Below are 17,048 nucleotides of genomic sequence, written 5' to 3' on the forward strand. Positions count from 1 at the left end.
CCCGACGTCCCGATCTCGTCCTCCTTAGAGGGAAAACGATCCTCCCACGCCCGACGCTCCCGGAGGAACCCTGGGGCGATCCCGTCCATGCCGTAGATCGTCCTCTTGATCTTGGACTCGGGGTTGGAGGGGGAGCGCATCATGCAGGCAAGTGCCACCACACCATCCGCTCGCCCCGGCTCTGCCCGGATCGCGGCGGGCGCCCCCGGAAGGAGCCACGCTGGGGTCGGAGGGCCGTACACCGACAAATCTTCTTCCTGCTCACCAGGCTCTTGCGGCGCCGGCGGTACTGGTTGAGGCAGATCTTAAGGCGGGGGCTCAAGCGGTCTTTCTTCTTGGCCCCCCTGGTGGTGCTGCTGCTCCACCTCGAGCATTCGCCGTTGGTGCTCCGCCTGCTGCTGTTGCTGTTGCTACTGCTGCTGCTACTGCTGTTGTTGCTCCTCGTGCTCCTGCGGCTCTTGCCCGCGGCCTTGCTCCTGCGGCTGCCGCGTCGCCTCGCACTCCCGCTCCTCATCCTCCTCCTCTTTCATCTTCTGTTCCTCGAGGGCGCGAAGACCAGCGAGCCAGGGAGTCCGTCCCGCGATAAGGGAGGTCGACGCATCCTCCTCCATAGGGTGGGCATCCCCCGACGTCTCGTTGCCACCAAACGTGTCGCTGATGGTAATGGGGTCTGCCTCGACCCCCAATCTGGGGGGCTCGGGGCCTCCCTCTTGCTCCTGAGTCTGGGGCGCCTCGACCCGCGTCGGCGGCGACGGGGCAGGCTCGGTACGAGGCAGTTCGCTCTCAGCGTCAGCCGGAGGACGAGAGTCGGAGGTGCCTGCAAAACAAAGAATAGAGGCCGGTCACTATGACGACCAACATAAGAACATCACAAGCACCAAAAGCAGCCACAAACCTGGCTCCTTGGAGGCTGCTACCGCTTTGAGCCTCTTCGCCATTGAAGGCTGAGCCTGCTCGAGTGTCCGCTTTAATCTGAAACAAAAGGAATAAGCTTGAAAAGACCGGTATACGAAGAAACGCAGAGGAATAGGAGAACAAAAGTCACAACGTCGAAGAGCTTACCCCACGAGAAGAACAGCTCGCCTGCCGGTGCCCCGACCGGTGGACCTCGAGCCACCCCGTGTCAAGGTCTCAGACCCCTCGAGGGTAGGCGTTGGCCTTGGCCCAGCAACTTCCGCTTGGGGGGCACCGGGACTGGCGCTCATGTGGCCGGTGTCTCCTTTCTCGGAGGCCGCGGCACGACCGCGAGTCAGTGGCCCCGTCGCCTGGGGCCTAGCGTGGCCACCCGTCTTGGGCGCGGGGGGAGGGCGCGGGGCGACCTGACCAGTCACAGCCACCGGGGGGGTGTCGGCACGTGGGGGTGAGATCCGCCTGGTCCCTCCTTTGGTGTTTCCCTCCACGGGGGGTCGACGTCGTCTCGAGGCGGACCCTCGAGGATGCGGTCGAGGTGAGACGCCATCCCCTCGTTGTCATCACTGTCCTCGTCATCGTCACCATCATCGTCGCTGGGGGACTCTTCCTCAGGCTCCCCCCTCTGCCTGGATTTAGACTGACGCGCCTGTAATGCATGGCGGTCGAGGTTTTTCCTTTTCTCCCCTTTCTTCTGGGAGTCCTTGGCGGACTTTGACTTCTCGGCGGACCGGCGCCGTGCGTCGCGATCAACCTCGTCCTCCTTTACTGGGGGCCTCGAGGACCGGACGTCAATCCGTCCCTGCTAGAACAAAGGCGGATTTAGAAAAAAGGGAAGAAAAGAAACCCGGAATCGAGGCTACGCGCGAGGAGAAAGCATACCAGATCGATCGAGCCTGCATCTGGCCTCATGGGGAAGCCGTTAACATGCTCCGGCTTGAAGTCACCAGCAATGGCGGCCCTGACCCGGGCCGCGACTTCGTCATTCGTTGGAGCCTCGCTTGACATCCGGCATGCCTCGAGGTCCCAAGATGAGGCGCCGGGAGCCATCTCGTCCATCCTCAGCGGTCGAGACATCAACGGGAGAACTCGTCGGCGATGGACGGCCGAGAGTACGAGGGCGGCGGTCAAGCCCTCCGAGCGCAATTTCTTCATGACGTCGAGGAGGGGGTCGAGCCGAGATTGATGAACCTGGACTATGCCGTACGTCCAATTCTCCGGACGCTCCGTGATCAGACACCCGGTATAGGCAGGCAGGAGGTCGTCGTCGTTCCTTAAGTAGAACCACTGGGAATCCCAGCCGGCGTGGTTGGTCGACTGTCCCACCGGGATGTACTCGCGCGGCCTCTCCGTCTTCCCGGTCTTCAACACGAGGTTGAGGCAACCCGCCCGAACAGGCTTCCTCACGCCGGTGGTCCCAGTGGGGGCGTTGAAGAGCTCGCCCCTGTAGAGGTGGAGCCACAGCTCCCAGTGGGGCATCATCACCAAATAGCCTTCACACACCGCGGCGAAGACCGCCGCGACGGTGATGGCGTTTGGGGAGAAGTGCTGGAGCTCCACCCCGTAGTGGTGGCAGAGCGCCCGCATGAAGCGGCTCGGCGGAGCGCCCAGCCCGTGGCGGTGGAACTTGGCGAACGAAACCACATAGCCCTTGGGTGGCCTGGGCTCCCTGTGGTCCGCCGCCGGCGCGATCCACTCCGGCAACGACAGTGAGGTGCGGCGGCGCAGGAGTCCTTCCCTCTCAAGCTCTTGTAGCCGGCGCTCCGTCATCGACGACGGGCGCCAGTCGTCGGCGGCAACGAGTCTCACAGGCATCTTGATGGGAAGGACGGTGGATCTGCTACCGCTCGAGGGGATGCGCGCACGTGTGAGGCAGCGAGAGAACTAAGCCAACGAAGGGAGCTACGGCGAGAATGAAGGCGTGACGCGGAAGGGAGAACGGTGGCGACGCCAAGGCACATTTATAGGCAGTAATCCACCAACGGGCAGATCCGATAAATGAGTTAACTCCCCCCATAAATGCGCCGTTTAACGGTCCTCTCCCTCCTCACAGATGGGACGCTCCGAATTCCACGCCGCCACAGTGTCGCAACGTCACCCACCTGAAAAGGCGCGCCCAACGGGCAAAAAGGCAAACCGCCACGGCCTCTTCCTTCCCTTGTAAGCCAAGGGGCGTACCCGTGACAGCCTCGAGAGGTCGCAGGCTGGCCCACCGAAAGGGTTCGACAGCCGAACTCGAGCAACAGAGTCAGGGATCCCCAGCAAGTGATCAAAGATCGAGGCCCGCCTCGAAGACTTGCTGGGGATGTCCAAGGTAAGGTCGAGACAGTCGAGAGGAATCCCCCCGATGGGAGGCATCGAGCCGCCAGACTCTATCGAATGAGACCGGTATCCCCGACCATGTCGACCCTGCTTTATGAGAACGCCTCCGGGCTACAGCTGACCCCCTCGAAAGGGGCACAGGTTCTCACTTGGACTACCCGCTAGGAACTCAATTTGGGGTAGAAGACGCTCGCTCTATCGAGAGTACGTCGAAACCTCCGCGCGAAACGAGCCAATCAGAACCGTCCACCACAGGTGTCGATAGCGTTTCTGCAAATTAGGCAATACAACCCTCGTAGGAGTTAAAAAACTCCTCCAAGGGCTCGGGGGCTACCCCCGCGGGGTCGCTCGCGCGCCCCCACGGAAACTCGACCCAGGAATACAGCCTCCACTCGAGCGCCAGCGCTCAAATGGAGACTCGGGGGCTACTGTCGAGGGTATCAGTAAGGGGTAACCTCACCGATGCATATAACGAGATTGCCCGCACAAAGGTCGAGGCCCCCAACTCGACGCTCTGGTCATACACCTATGATCGATGACGACCGCAGCCTCGAGGATGGAAAAGGAATCGAGCGAACCACTCAGGGGTCGAGCGAATCAGGAGGCGTCGAGCGCAAGGACACTGTCCGCCGCCTGACGCACGCACGAGAGCCGAGGCATTAAATGCGCCTACCGCTTTCCCACCTAACACGCTGGTCACGGGAAGCGTGATAGGGAACAGGCAGCCGTCCCGTCGTTCTTTTTGCAGCCTTCCCCACCAAACGACCCAGGGCGTGTCAGGACGCGGGAAACAGGGATGGAACGTCTAATCAGGACCCCCCTGGAGGCAACCAAGGTCAGCGCTCCGGGTATCTGGGCATTGCACGACATCTGACCCTCGACCCGACGCGTTCCCTTCTTGAGGACGGTTAGGGCGTCGACTGGCAACACCGCAACCACTCCACCGGATTTGCCGCCATATCGTACAGGTGTGCAACTAGTGAACCAGCCCAAGACAGCGCGCGGAGCGGGATACAGGGGCACGCGTAATCATCATCAGGCTATCAAGACGGGACGGCTCGAGACCATGCCGGTACAGAGACCTCGAGTAGGTCTGCGCACCATGCTCCTATCGACCCCTACTTTGACACCTATACATGTACCCTGGGTCTCACCTTGGTGCTATAAAAGGAAGGACCCGGGAATAGATAGACAACAGGCAACACCACGCTCATACGCAGTAGAACTTACACACTTCATACCACGCTTGTATTTGCCCCTGTACGAGCACTTCGGTGCAAGATAATACAAACTTCCCTCCCCCGCTGGACGTAGGGCCTTCTCTTGCCCGAACCAGGATAAGTCTCTGTGTCTTCTTGCATCACCATCTGGGAAAGGGAGCACGCATACAAATTTACTCGTTGGTGTGACCCCCCGTGGGGAAAACACCGACACACTCGTTGGTGTTACCCCCAGGGGTCAAAACACCGATAGTTGGCGCGCCAGGTAGGGGTCCTGCATGTTTTCCACCGACTTCCCATCTCCTTGCAGATGGCTACTCTCATCTCGCCGATCCCACGCTCCACGGTGATTTGGTTCGGGAGCCTTGAGTTCATGTCCACCGGTTTCGGCTACGACATGATCCTGCTCTCAATCAAACGACCGGGAGGGGTTCGCATTACGACCTCACGATCAAAGGCTCCAAGACAGCCTTGCCACCACGCTTCCCCACCCAAGAAGAGGCATGGACAGCACCGCCACCGCTCCTCTGCTGCTTCACGGTCGTTGCATCGTGCGAGGCCGGCGGTGGTGGAGGAGCCGACGGCCCCACCCGCCGAGGCCACGACTACAACGACCAGGCGTGAGGACGGCCGCACGACGACATTGGACGATAGCACGCCTCGCGCGCTGTCGCCCTCGACGACGCTGCTGCCGCACGGTTTGTTTGCCTCCAGGAGAACGCACCTGTTCGGTCTAGACAATGCCGCGACGTCGGTCGCCAGGGCAATATGCCCGGATGCCAAGACATACGTGGAGTGACCACTGGTCCTCCTGTGCGACACTGGGACACAGCAACAAGCCCAAGGAGCGGCTGAGCTGCCGGATTTTTCCTGGGTACGAAGCCTCCGACGCCTAGGACCCCAGCGATACACCATCACCTCTCTCAGGCAGCAGCTGGAGGAGGAGGGGCGTGAATGTTTCTACGCCATCGAACTAGATCTCAACTCCGAATCTGACTGCTAGGACCCTACGAGGGAATGCTTCAACATCGACGGGACATAGCAACTACTCACTACACGCAAGACGCCGCCGCCGGCGGCCGAGCCCCCGTAGCGAGAGAAGACCCAAGGACACCTCGGAACAACGAGCAGGTCGACCCTCCACCACAGGACGACAAAGCTGCACAGCTTGCACAATTGCGGGAGCTCAAGGCCAAGCTCGACGAGGATCGCGAATGCCTCGTCCAACTCGAGCGGGCCCTCGAGCAGGACCGACTGTACCCGCACGGCGGAGGCGCGCGTGGTCGTGCTCGAGAAGTGTACCGACAAATCGCGGAGACGAGGAGCCAGAGCCGCTCGTTAGCCGCTTCCCTCGAGCGGGCCAGAACGTCATGGCAGCGACCATGCTGCTGCGTAAAATGCCCGAGCCATCAAACTCCCAAGCGCTGCGCATCCGAGACGAGGTGCAGACTCTGCTCCACGTAGCGGCGGCCCAGCAAGCCGAGAGCTCAGCCTATCGACGTCGAGGGGCAGCTACCAAAAAACGCGCCGAGCTAGCCTAAAACGAGAGGAAGGTGTCGATCCAACAAGAACCACCCCCTCGAGGTAGGAAAACAGCGTCTGTCCAGGAGTGCCTCATCGATAATCGAGGGCAGCACGACGCTCGACATGACATCAACGAGCATCGCCGCCACCGGCATGGGGACGCAGAGGAGCACGGCTAAAGCGCCCACCGTGGCGGACGATACGACAGCGACGAAGATCGAATGGCTCAAGAACCACCGGGCCCTCGAGTCTTCCGCAGAGCAATCTACAGCACACCGCTGCCAAGCCCGTGTCGACCCCCGACCAGCATCGCCAAATACAATGGTGAAACCAAACCAGAACTGTGGCTGGCGGACTTCCGGCTGGCCTGCTAGTTGGGAGGTGCTTGAGGAGACGATCGAGCCATCATTTGCCAATTATTGCTCTTCCTCTCCGACACCGCCCGCAGATGGCTTGAGGAACTCCCCGCTAACCAGATCCACAATTGGACCGATTTGGTACGGGTGTTCGAAGAAAACTTCAAGGGGACCTACATACGACCCGGCAATTCATAGGACCTCAACAAGTGCAAGCAGAAATCAGGAGAATCTCTCCAAGAGTACGCTCGACGCTTCTCGAAGCAGCGCACTGAGCTTCCGCACATCCCCGACCATGACGTCGTTTTAGCCTTTGTCTCATGCACCACATGCAAGGATTTGGTGCGTGAATTGGGTCAAAACCGACCTCAGACCATCGATGAACTGATGGATATGGTGGCAAACTACACCGCGGGTCAGGAAGCGGTCGGTGCTTTTTTCAACCACGAAGGAGACAAAAGGAAGGCACCAGTGGACGATGACGAGGGCCCTAGCAGAGGGTCTAAGAAGGGAAAGAAGAAGAAGAAAGCACGACCAATCAAGCGGGAGGCTCTCGATGATGACTTCATCTCTGCTATAGAGTGAAATAAGCCTTGAGGTCCCCAGAGGGGGCCGTCTTTGACAAAATGCTCAAGGAGCCCTGCCCTTATCACAAGGGAGGGGCGATTCACAATCTCGAGGGCTGTCGCATGCTGAAAAAGTACTTCGATAGCCTGGGGCTGAAGAAGGACGACCAAAGGAAAGACAAGAGTGACGATAAGCGGGGAAACAAAGAAGACGAAAGCTTCCCTGCCGTCCACGACTGCTACATGATCTACGGTGGACCCTCGACGTAGCTCACCACGAGGCAACACGAGAGAGAGCGCCATGAGGTCTTCGCAAGGATGGCGGTGCCCCAGTATCTCAACTGGTCGGACACCCCCATCACCTTCGACCGTGACGACCACTGTTGGGTATTTTAAACGCAAACAGAAAAATCCGCAAGCGCACGGATACCGATGTAGCTTTCACCCAGAAGTATTCCAGAGTATCGATTTTCCACAGGAAAAGTGAGTGTACTAATTAAGATTCAAGATCGTCCAAGGATAACTATATAATTTTTTTTGGTGGGAAGAGAGGGAATTTCCTGAGAGTTATCTAGTTGATCTAAGAATCAAGAATTACTTCAAAGATTATTTATTTTAGGACATCAGAACACTAACCACAGAAAGAGATGAGAAGGGGCTAGGAAGCTCTGACTTCTGTCCTACAAACACCGATCCGAATGAGGTGGAATACGTCGACCGTTAGGGCTGTCACTACCCTAGGGCTACCACAACAATCCGCAGGATTGGGTGTAATTCCAGGTAAATGCAAGACTAAACAACACGTCTAATCTATTAATTACTACTCTAGCGTTTCAAAGACTAGAGCACTTGATGCAAGCGGGAATCCAATAAATAACTTGAATGTAAATAAAAGTAATTAAAGAACTCAGGAATTATGAATTGAAAAACTTGAAGAACGAACCAGTTGCTGTAAAAGTACAATGTTGAGGAAGATCCGATAGATCCAGCTCCTCCTCCGCTCTCCTCTTCTCTCGCTATTTTCAAAATTTCAACTAGAACTAGATGAACTAGAACTAGAACTAGATGAACTAGAGGGATCCTCTCTACTTGGATGAATAATTGAAACCCTAGCTTTGATTCTGTAGAAGAGGTATGTTCTCCAGGGGTCAGGGGGCCTGCTTATATAGCCCTTCCAAATGATCGTGGGCCATCGGATCAAACCGACCTTAATCGCACGCTTTTCCTTGATCCTCAAAGGCGGTGGAGCACGATCCGCTAGACCTGCCCTGAATGGTCACCATGCCCCGGGTCCACTCGGCCTCCCGTTCGTTCCCGTGGCTTCTGGAGTCTTCTAGATGTTGGATAATTGCGGTTCACGTTAATATCTCTATGTAAACCCGACGTGTTGACCTTTCTTCCATATTTCCTGATAACCCCCTACAGAAATAGACAAACACCAAAACTCGTGGAATTCTGTCAGATGAAACCCTAATTTTAGATGTTGGTTGCATATAGGTCCTTTTCCATGATTAGTTGACGGTTAAATGTGAGCATTAAGGACCATCAACAAGCTGCCCCAAGCTTATCCTTTGCTCGTCCCTGAGCAAGGATGGACTCAAGAGTTTCTGCAGTGGTTTCATGCCTTAAAGGTACACATGCGTTGAAACAAGATCTCATCTCTGGGTTAGGGTAAACTGTTAAGATTTAAACTTACTCATTTTTCCTTCCACCATGGGGCTTGCAACCGTCACTTGTGTCTTGAGCAGTTAAAAGATAGAATGGCCTAGTCAAGCGCCATGTCTCTTGTTCTTCGATTAACTATAATTCTGGAGTTTTTGCAGATTTTCAAATAAAACTCAGAGATTCCTTGTATGACTCTCTCTAGTCTCTCTTTTGTGGTATTTCTAGAACCTTACCAAAGCAGTAATGGTGTCTGCCTTCTCTCAAAGTATGTGGTATTTTTGGTATGAGGCATAGTGGCATTGCCTTCTCTCTCACCCTACTCTAATAAGGTTTTGATATCTGGAGCTCATAGGTGGGAGACAGCTAATACATACTTACAAGACATTCATTGCATAGTCGAACCATGGATCCAGAAGAACAAGTCAATAAGTCAAATCACGATGTGCATGTGTGGCGAATGAACAACGATTAGGATGTCCTTCGTCTGCTAGTCTTCTTTTATCCTTGAATTCTGTGGAGCTCAAATAGACAATAAAGCTTTGTGGAACTAGTTAAGTGTTAGCATAAATATCTAGTCTTTATCATGTTGAGCCTCCTCAATAAATGTACTCTTTTTAATAGGATCATAAATTTATTTTTATATTTTTATTTTTATAGGATAGGAATATATATTTATTTTATTTTTACGCCACCACAGTGAATGTACTTATGGGTTTTATGCCATGAGCATACTCACATCAGGCTAACTATTTTTAACATTTTTATTTTCTTTTCGAGATGATACGAAACTGATTAACTAAGCAAACTATTTTAAATAATTGAAAGGAAAAGAATAACTACCAAGTTTACCTCTTAGCAAGGCGTTCAGTGTTTTTAAGTCCTCCAAAGGGACTCTCCGTTTTCTCAGTCATCCTAGGATTCGTTGGATGGCGTAGTCGGTGGTTCCGGCGGCACCTCCTCTTCGTGTATATCTATCTTCTCTCTCCACATCTGACTCGGTGCTATGGTCTTGTCGGTGTTTTCCCCACGGGGGTTCACACCAACGAGTGAATTTGTATGCGTGCTCCCCTTTCCAGATGGTGATGAAAAAAGACACAAAGATTTATCCTGGTTCGGGCAAGAGAAGGCCCTATGTCCAGCGGGGGAGGAGAGTTTGTATTATTCTACACCTAAGTGCTTGTACAGGGGTGAATACAAGCATGGTATGAAGTAAGGTGGAGATGGGAGCTCTACTGCGTGTGAGCGTTGTATGATGTGGTGTCTTGTGTGTGTTTTTCTGTATCTCTTCCCGGGTCTCCCCTTTTATAGTTCCAAGGAGGAGCCTGGGGTACAAGTATAGGCGTCAGAGTACGGGTCGTTAGAGGTATGGCGCGCGGACCCACTCGAGGCCTCCGTACCGGTGTGGTCTCGAGCCGTCCCGTCTTGGTAGCCTGATGATGATTACGCGTGCCCCTGTATCCTGCTCTGTGCGCCGTCTTGGACTGGCTTATCTGCTACACGCCAGTACGTCATGGCGGCAGTTACGTCGGGGCGGTCGTAGTCTTGTCATTCGACGCCCAACCCTTCCCTAGGAAGGAAACGTGTCTGGTCGAGGGTCGGTTGCTGTGTAACGCCTCGCCAACCAGAGCGCTGACCTTGGACGTCTCGAGGGGGTCCTGATTAGACATTCTGACCGTGCTTCCTGCGTCCTGACACGCCCTAGGTTATTTGGTGGGGAAGGCTGCAAAAAGAATGATGGGACGGGTGCCTGTTCCCTATCACGCTTCCCGTGACCTGCGTGTTAGGTGAGAACGCGACAGGCGCATTAAATGCCCTGGTCCCCGTGCCCGCGTCAGGCGGCGGGCGGCGTCCTTGCGCTCGACGCCTTCTGATTCGCTCGAGCCTACTTCCGTATTCGATGGTGGCCGGCGCTCAAGCCCTGATCGATTCGCTCGACACCCTTTCCGTCTTCGAGGCTGCGGCCATCGATAACCATATGCGTGACTGGGCAGAGCGTCGAGTAGGAGGCCTCGAATTATGTATGGATAATCCTGACATGGTCATCAGTTGGGGTACCCCTCACTGATATCCTCGACAGTAGCCCCCGAGTCTGCATTTGAGCACTGGCGCTCGAGTGGAGGCTGTTTTTTCATGGTCGAGTTTCCGTGGGGGCGCGCGAGCGACCCCGCGGGGGTAGCCCCTGAGCCCTTGGAGGAGTTTTTGACTCCTTTGAGGGTTATATTGCCTAATTCACATAAACGTTGTTGACACCAGTGGTGGAAGGTTCTGTTTGGCTCGTTTTGCGCAGAGGTTTTGACGTACTCTTGATAGAGCGAGCGTCATCCACCCCAGATTGAGCTCCTAACGGGTAGTCCAAGTGAGAACCTGTGCCCCTTTCGAGAGGGTCACCTGTAGCCCGGAGGCGTTCTCATAAAGCGGGGTCGACGTGGTCGGGGATGCTGGTCTCATTCGATAGAGTCCAGCGGCTCGATGCCTCCCGTCGGGGGATTCCTCTCGAATGTCTCGACCCTACCTTGGACATCCCCAGTGAGTTCTCGAGGCGGGCCTCGGTTTTCGACCACTCGCTGGGCATCCCTGAGTCTGGTGCTCGAGATCGGCTGTCGAACCCTTTCGGCGGGTCAGCCTGCGACCTCTCGAGGCTTTCGTGGGTACGTACCTTGGCTTACAAGGGAAGGAAAAGGCCGTGGTGGTTCGCCTTTTTGTCTGTTGGGCGCGTCTTTTCAGGCAGGAGCCGTTGCGACACTGTATCGGCGCAGAATTCGTAGCGTCCCATCTGTGAGGAGGGAAAAGTCCGTTAGGTGGCGCATTTATGGGGCGGGAGTTACCGTGTTTATCGGACCTGCCCGTTGGTGGCTGCCATCTATAAATATCCCGTGGCCCGGATGTCGTTCTCCCTTCTACCTTCCGCCCTCATTCCTACATTTGCTTCCTTGCCATCTCACGCACGCGCGCACCCTCGAGCAGTAGCAGATCCACCTTCCTTCCACCCAAGGATGCCTGTGAGACTCGTCGCCGCCGACGACTGGCGCCCGTCATCGATGACGGAGTGCCGGTTGCTGGAGCTCGAGAGGGAGGGACTCCTATGCCACCGTACATCGTTGTCGTCGCCGGAGTGGATCGCGCCACCGGCGGACCACCTGGAGCCCAGGCCGCCCAAGGGCTATGTGGTTTCGTTCGCCAAGTTCGACCACTACGGCCTGGGTGCTCCTCCGAGTCGCTTCATGCGGGCGCTCTGCCACCATTATGGGGTGGAGCTTCAGCACTTCTCCCCCAATGCCATCACCGTCCCGGCGGTCTTTGCCGTGGTGTGTGAGGGCTATTTGGGGATGATGCCCCACTGGGACCTGTGGCTCCACCTCTACAGGGGCGAGCTCTTCCACGCCCCCGCCGGAGCCGCTGGAGTGACGAAACCCGTACGGGCCGGGTGCCTCAACCTGGTGCTGAAGACTGGCAAGACGGAGAGGCCACGCAAGTACATCCCGATGGGGTTGACATCGAACCATGCCGGATGGGACTCCCAGTGGTTCTACCTAAGGAACGATGACGGTCTCCTTCCGGCCTACACCGGCCGCCTGATCACGGAGCGCCCGGAGAACTGGACGTACGGCGTCGTCCAAGCTCATCAGTTGCGGCTCGACCCCCTCCTCGACGCCTTGAAGAAACTACGAGTGGAGGGTCTGTCCGCCGCTCTCGTCCTCTCGGTCGTCCATCATCGGAGGATTCTCCAGTTGATGTCTCGGCCGCTGAGGATGGATGATATGGGTCCCGGCGTCTCGTCTCGGGACCTCGAGGCATGCCGGATGTCCAACGAGGCTCCGGCGGACGACGAGGTCGCGGCCCGAGTCAGGGCGGCCATCGCCGGTGACTTCCAGCCGGAGCACGTCAATGGCTTCCCCATGAGGCCTGATGTGGGCTCAATCGACCTGGTAAGTTATTTCCTTGCGTATGGCTTTGATTCCAGATTTCCTTCGATCCCCTTTTTAAGCCTGTCCTTGCTCTCGCAGGGGCCGATCGACGCTCGGTCCTCGAGGCCTCCAGTGAAGGAGGACGAGGTCGACCGTGACAAGTGGCGTCAGTCCGTAGAGAAGCAGAAGTCCGCCAAGGACTCGGAGAAGAAAGAGAAGAAGAAGAAGAATCTCGACCGCCAATCATTAGAGGCGCGTCGAGCCAAGTCTAGGCAAAGGGGGGAGCCTGAGGAAGAATCCCCCAGTGAGGACGACGGGGGAGATGGCGATGACGACAGCGAAGACTCCGAGGGGATGGCGTCTCGTCTTGACCGGATCCTCGAGGGTCCGCCTTGCGGTGATGTCGATGCCCCGCGGATGGGAGCGCCAAAGGAGGGGCCAGGCGGATCTTACCGCCCCCGCGCTGACACGCCTCCCACGCCTACGCCAAGTCGGGCCGCCCCACACCCCCAACCTCCCCCTGCACCGAAGGCGGGTGGCCGGGCTAAGCCCCAGGCGACGGGCCGTTGACCCGTGGCCGCGCCGCGGCCTCCGAAAAGGGGGACACTGGCCGTAGGAGCGCTAGCCCCGGCGCTCGCCAGGTGGGAGATGCTGGACCAAGGCCTGCGCCTGCCTGTGTGGGGTCTGGAGTCTCGACGCGGGGTGGTTCGAGGCCCACCGGTCGAGGTATCGGCAGGCGAGCCGTTCTCCATGTGGGGTAAGTTTTTCAACGCTGTGATTCTCATCCTCCCGTTTCTTTGCGTTTTCTCGTATAGCGGTCTCGCTTATGCCCATTTCTCCTTCCTCAGGTTGAAGCAGACGCTTAAGCAGGCCCAGCCTTCGATGGCGAAAAGGCTCAAGGTGGGGGCGGCCTCCAAGGAATCAGGTTAGTAACTTATTCCTATTGTTATGGGATTTGTGTTGTTCTTACGTCGACCACCATAATGACTAACCTTTGTTTTGCATTTTATAGGCTCCTCCAAGCCTCGACCGCCGACTAGCACCGAGAACACCCCGCCCCGTCCCCTGGTGGGTGAGTCTGCCCCATCGTCACCAAAGCGGGCCGAGGTACCTCACTCCCAAGGGCAGGAGGGAGCCCCCGAGCCCCCCCGCTCTGGGGTCGAGGGGGACCCGATCACTATAAGTGACGGGTCTGGCGGCGATGGGTCTTCGAGGGACGCCCGCCCTATGGACGAGGAGGTCGAGGCCTCTCCCACCGCGAGACGGACTCCTTGGCCCATTGGGCTCCACTCTGTCGAATAGCAGAGGAGGAAAGAGGAGAGAGAGCGTGAGCAGAAGATGCGGCATCAGCCGCAAGAGGAAAAGCAGTTGTTGCCGACGGGGGGAGAGGTGGGGCAGCCGTCAGTAGGTCCCCAGCTCGAGGAGCTGCTGGAGCAGGACCGTCGCCAGGGGCCGCAGGAGCCCCAGGGGCAGCGGCAGGAGACGGGCCAGCAATCGGAGGAACTGCTCGAGCCTCCCCCTCACAGTCCGCCCCAACCGGTACTACCGTCGCCGCAAGAGCCCGGGAAACGGGAGGAGGGTCTGCCAGTTTTTGGCCCTCCGACACCGGCGTGGCTCCGTCCAGGGGCGCCCGCGACGATCCCAGCAGAGTCGGGGCGGGCAGACGGCATGGTGGCGCTCGCCTACATGATGCGCACCCCCGTCGACCCCGAGTCCGAGATCAGGAGGACGATCTGCGGAATGGACGGAATCGCCCCGGGATTCCTCCGGGAGCGTCGGTCGTGGGAGGACCGTATTCCCGCCGAGGAGGACAAGGCTGGAACGTCGGGCGGTAGTGGAGGCGGCGAAACCGGGACCTGGAAGACGGTGGACGATGATGGGCGGTTCCCTTCCCTCGTCGACTTGTTCCTGCGCCACGGGGGGTCCCTCGAGACCGTCGAGGAGCTCATCCGCGGCGTCAAGGCGCGGGCCGACCAGGAGATAGAGAACTAGTGCCCCGACCGGATCCGCATCCGGGCTTCCATCGACCCGTCCGAACCCAATATTTTATTGGACGACCGGAAGGAGGCCGAGAAGTGGGAGCACATCGAGGAGCTCCACCTGTGGATGAAGCACACGGTGGGGCCACTGTCGGACGTTGTTAACAACAGGCTCGGACCGGCCTACTTTGTAAGTACTTTTCAGTCCTTAATCTTTATAGAACATTTGGTTTCGTGTTCTAACTGCTCGAACACCGGCTCGCAGGACTTGAAAGAGACCTCCCGCATTAAGTCGAGCTTCATCCACGCCATGAGATGTGGCTGGGAGCAGCTCCCCATCCTCAAGGATCAACTCCTGGAGTCGTAGGAGAAGCTCCTCAAGGCCTACAAGGAGCTCTTGGCGCTCGAGGAGGAGAAGAAGGAGAGGGAGGCTGCTCTGGTCAAGGCTCGAGAGGCCTCAAGGAAGGCGGTGGAAGAGGCGACGCTGCTGAGGGAGCGGGCTATGACGGTCGAGGAAGCTGCGTCCAAGGCCCGGGACGAGGCCCTGACCTACAAGATCGTGACTGCTGACCTAGATAAGGAGAAGGGCCTCCTCCAGACCAAACTCACCTTCGACCGAGCAACCTTTCAAAGGATGAAGGTGGAGTGCGTGAACGGCGAGATCGCTAGGAGCGCCGCAGAGGAGGCCAAGAAGAAGGCCCTCGAAGATCTCGAGGAGGAGTGGGCTCGATCCTACAGCCTTTCTAACGACGTTGATCGTCTGAAGAGAGCGCTGCTGGAAAAAGATGGGGCCATCACACAAGCCGGCAAGGCGATCGAAGATCTGCGTGTCGCCAACACCGAGCTGGCGCGCTCCAAAAGGGAGGTCGAGAGGGCCAACACCAACTTGGTTGGTGAGAACACGGCTCTGGAGGAGAGCATCCGTGGTACGTTTCTACTATCGAGTTTCTTTTCTGAGGTGTCCCTGGTGTTATCTAATCCCTTCATGCTGGTCCTTGCAGGGCTCAAAGATGAGCTGCTGGCCGCCCAAGTCGAGGCCCGTTCCATCAAGACTCAACTCGAGGGGGAGGTCGCCTTGAATGGTCGTCTACGGACTGCGATAAGCGACCTCTCGGCCTCCTGGGAGCTCGAGCCTGTTGACGAGTCGAGGGAGGAGGCTCGAGGCGACGCACTCGTCGACCAGCTATGCTACCTTGGAGCTACGCTGAGAGACCGGGTGCGGGACGCTCTTCACGTCGGGGTGAAGCGGGCGATGGCGGTAGTCTTCTCGGGCTTCTCTTATGACAAGGAGGTGGTATCCCATGGCTTCGTCACCGACATCTCCAAGACAGATGCGGAGAACGAGGAGAGGCTCCATGCCTTGATCGACGATGCAGAGGTTCCTGGGGAAAGGTTGGCCAAGCTGTTTGAGCCAGAAGTACTTCCTCCTGGGACTAGCTCGGGCACGGGCGAGGATGGTGAGGGTCGAGACGCGGATTGAGGCCTTCGAGCCTGCTCTGGGTGCCGAGGCCCTTTGTATAGTATTTTTCCACTCTATCTTGTGTAATATTGTGTTTTTAAGTGACTTATAATGTTCGTGAATGTTTGCCCGTTTTTCCGCTCGAGACTCCTTTGTTTCCTCTTGCGCCTATGTTTGTATTCCTCGTTTGATCTTTTGTTTAAGGCGATCTTGATTGCCTCGAGGGTGAGGAGGCGAGTAGATTTTCTGTAGACCGGGGGCGTAGGAGTTCTCAGGCTCGTCGTCTCTCGGCCCTTAAGGGGCTCGACGTGCCTCTACTACTCGATCGCACGAGGTTTGCTGATAGGAGCGAAAGGATTACTTGGTTTTCTCAATACTTGGGGGGGGCACCCCCTGCTAGCCCCCGAGGGGGTATCGACTATGATGGGTCATAGTTGGTACTCCCTTCTAGCGTCGAGATTTCAATTCGTGAAAAAGTAAATTGCTTCGAGGGAAAGATCTTATTCATTCATGCATTCATTCACGAGGCTTTGGTACAGAATGTACATGGGAACATAAAGCTTTGAAATTCTAGGGGTAGAATCGATGTAGCTGTTCGATGTTCCACGCGTTGGTGAAGATCGCGCCCTTTTCGTCCGCGAGCTTGTATGTCCCCAGCTTCAAGACCTCGGCCACTACGTACGGGCCCTCCCAATGTGGAGTCAACTTGTGGCGTCCTTGATTGCTTTGCCACCGTTGTAGGACAAGGTCGCCCACGTTCAAGTCCCTCTTGCGCACGTACTTGTCGTGGTAGCATCGAAGCTTCTGCTGGTATCTGGCAGAGTTGTGGAGGGCTATGTCTCGAGCTTCCTCGAGTTGGTCGACCGCATTTTCTTGAGTTTCTTTATTCGATTGCTCGTTGTATGCTTTGAGTCGAGGGGATCCATACTCGAGGTCCGTTGGGAGCACGGCCTCAGAACCATAGACCATGAAGAATGGGGTGTATTTCATGGCCCTGCATGGCGTTGTCCTTAAGCTCCATAGGACCGAGGAAAGCTCCTCGACCCATTTCTTGTCGAATTTCTTCAAGCGATTGTAGATCCTCGGGTTGAGCCCCTGCAAAATCATGTCGTTGGCACGCTCGAGCTGGCCGTTAGTTCGAGG

General features: G+C 56.9%; 2 protein-coding genes across 2 annotated transcripts; one reads left to right on the plus strand and one right to left on the minus strand.

Annotated features, from left to right (window-relative positions):
- LOC110434766 lies at nucleotides 423-1,459 on the minus strand. Its single transcript, XM_021459491.1, has 2 exons — nucleotides 1,429-1,459; nucleotides 423-817 (listed from the first exon to the last, which is right to left on the minus strand). The coding sequence occupies exons 1-2, from the start codon at nucleotides 1,457-1,459 to the stop codon at nucleotides 423-425; spliced, it is 426 nt and encodes a 141-aa protein (XP_021315166.1).
- On the plus strand, nucleotides 5,469-15,525 carry LOC110434767 (protein enabled homolog). Its single transcript, XM_021459492.1, has 5 exons — nucleotides 5,469-5,788; nucleotides 13,316-13,392; nucleotides 13,480-13,574; nucleotides 13,773-14,006; nucleotides 15,448-15,525. The coding sequence occupies exons 1-5, from the start codon at nucleotides 5,469-5,471 to the stop codon at nucleotides 15,523-15,525; spliced, it is 804 nt and encodes a 267-aa protein (XP_021315167.1).

Source organism: Sorghum bicolor, chromosome 4 (assembly GCF_000003195.3).
Source record: "Sorghum bicolor cultivar BTx623 chromosome 4, Sorghum_bicolor_NCBIv3, whole genome shotgun sequence".
Taxonomy (NCBI): Eukaryota; Viridiplantae; Streptophyta; class Magnoliopsida; order Poales; family Poaceae; genus Sorghum; species Sorghum bicolor.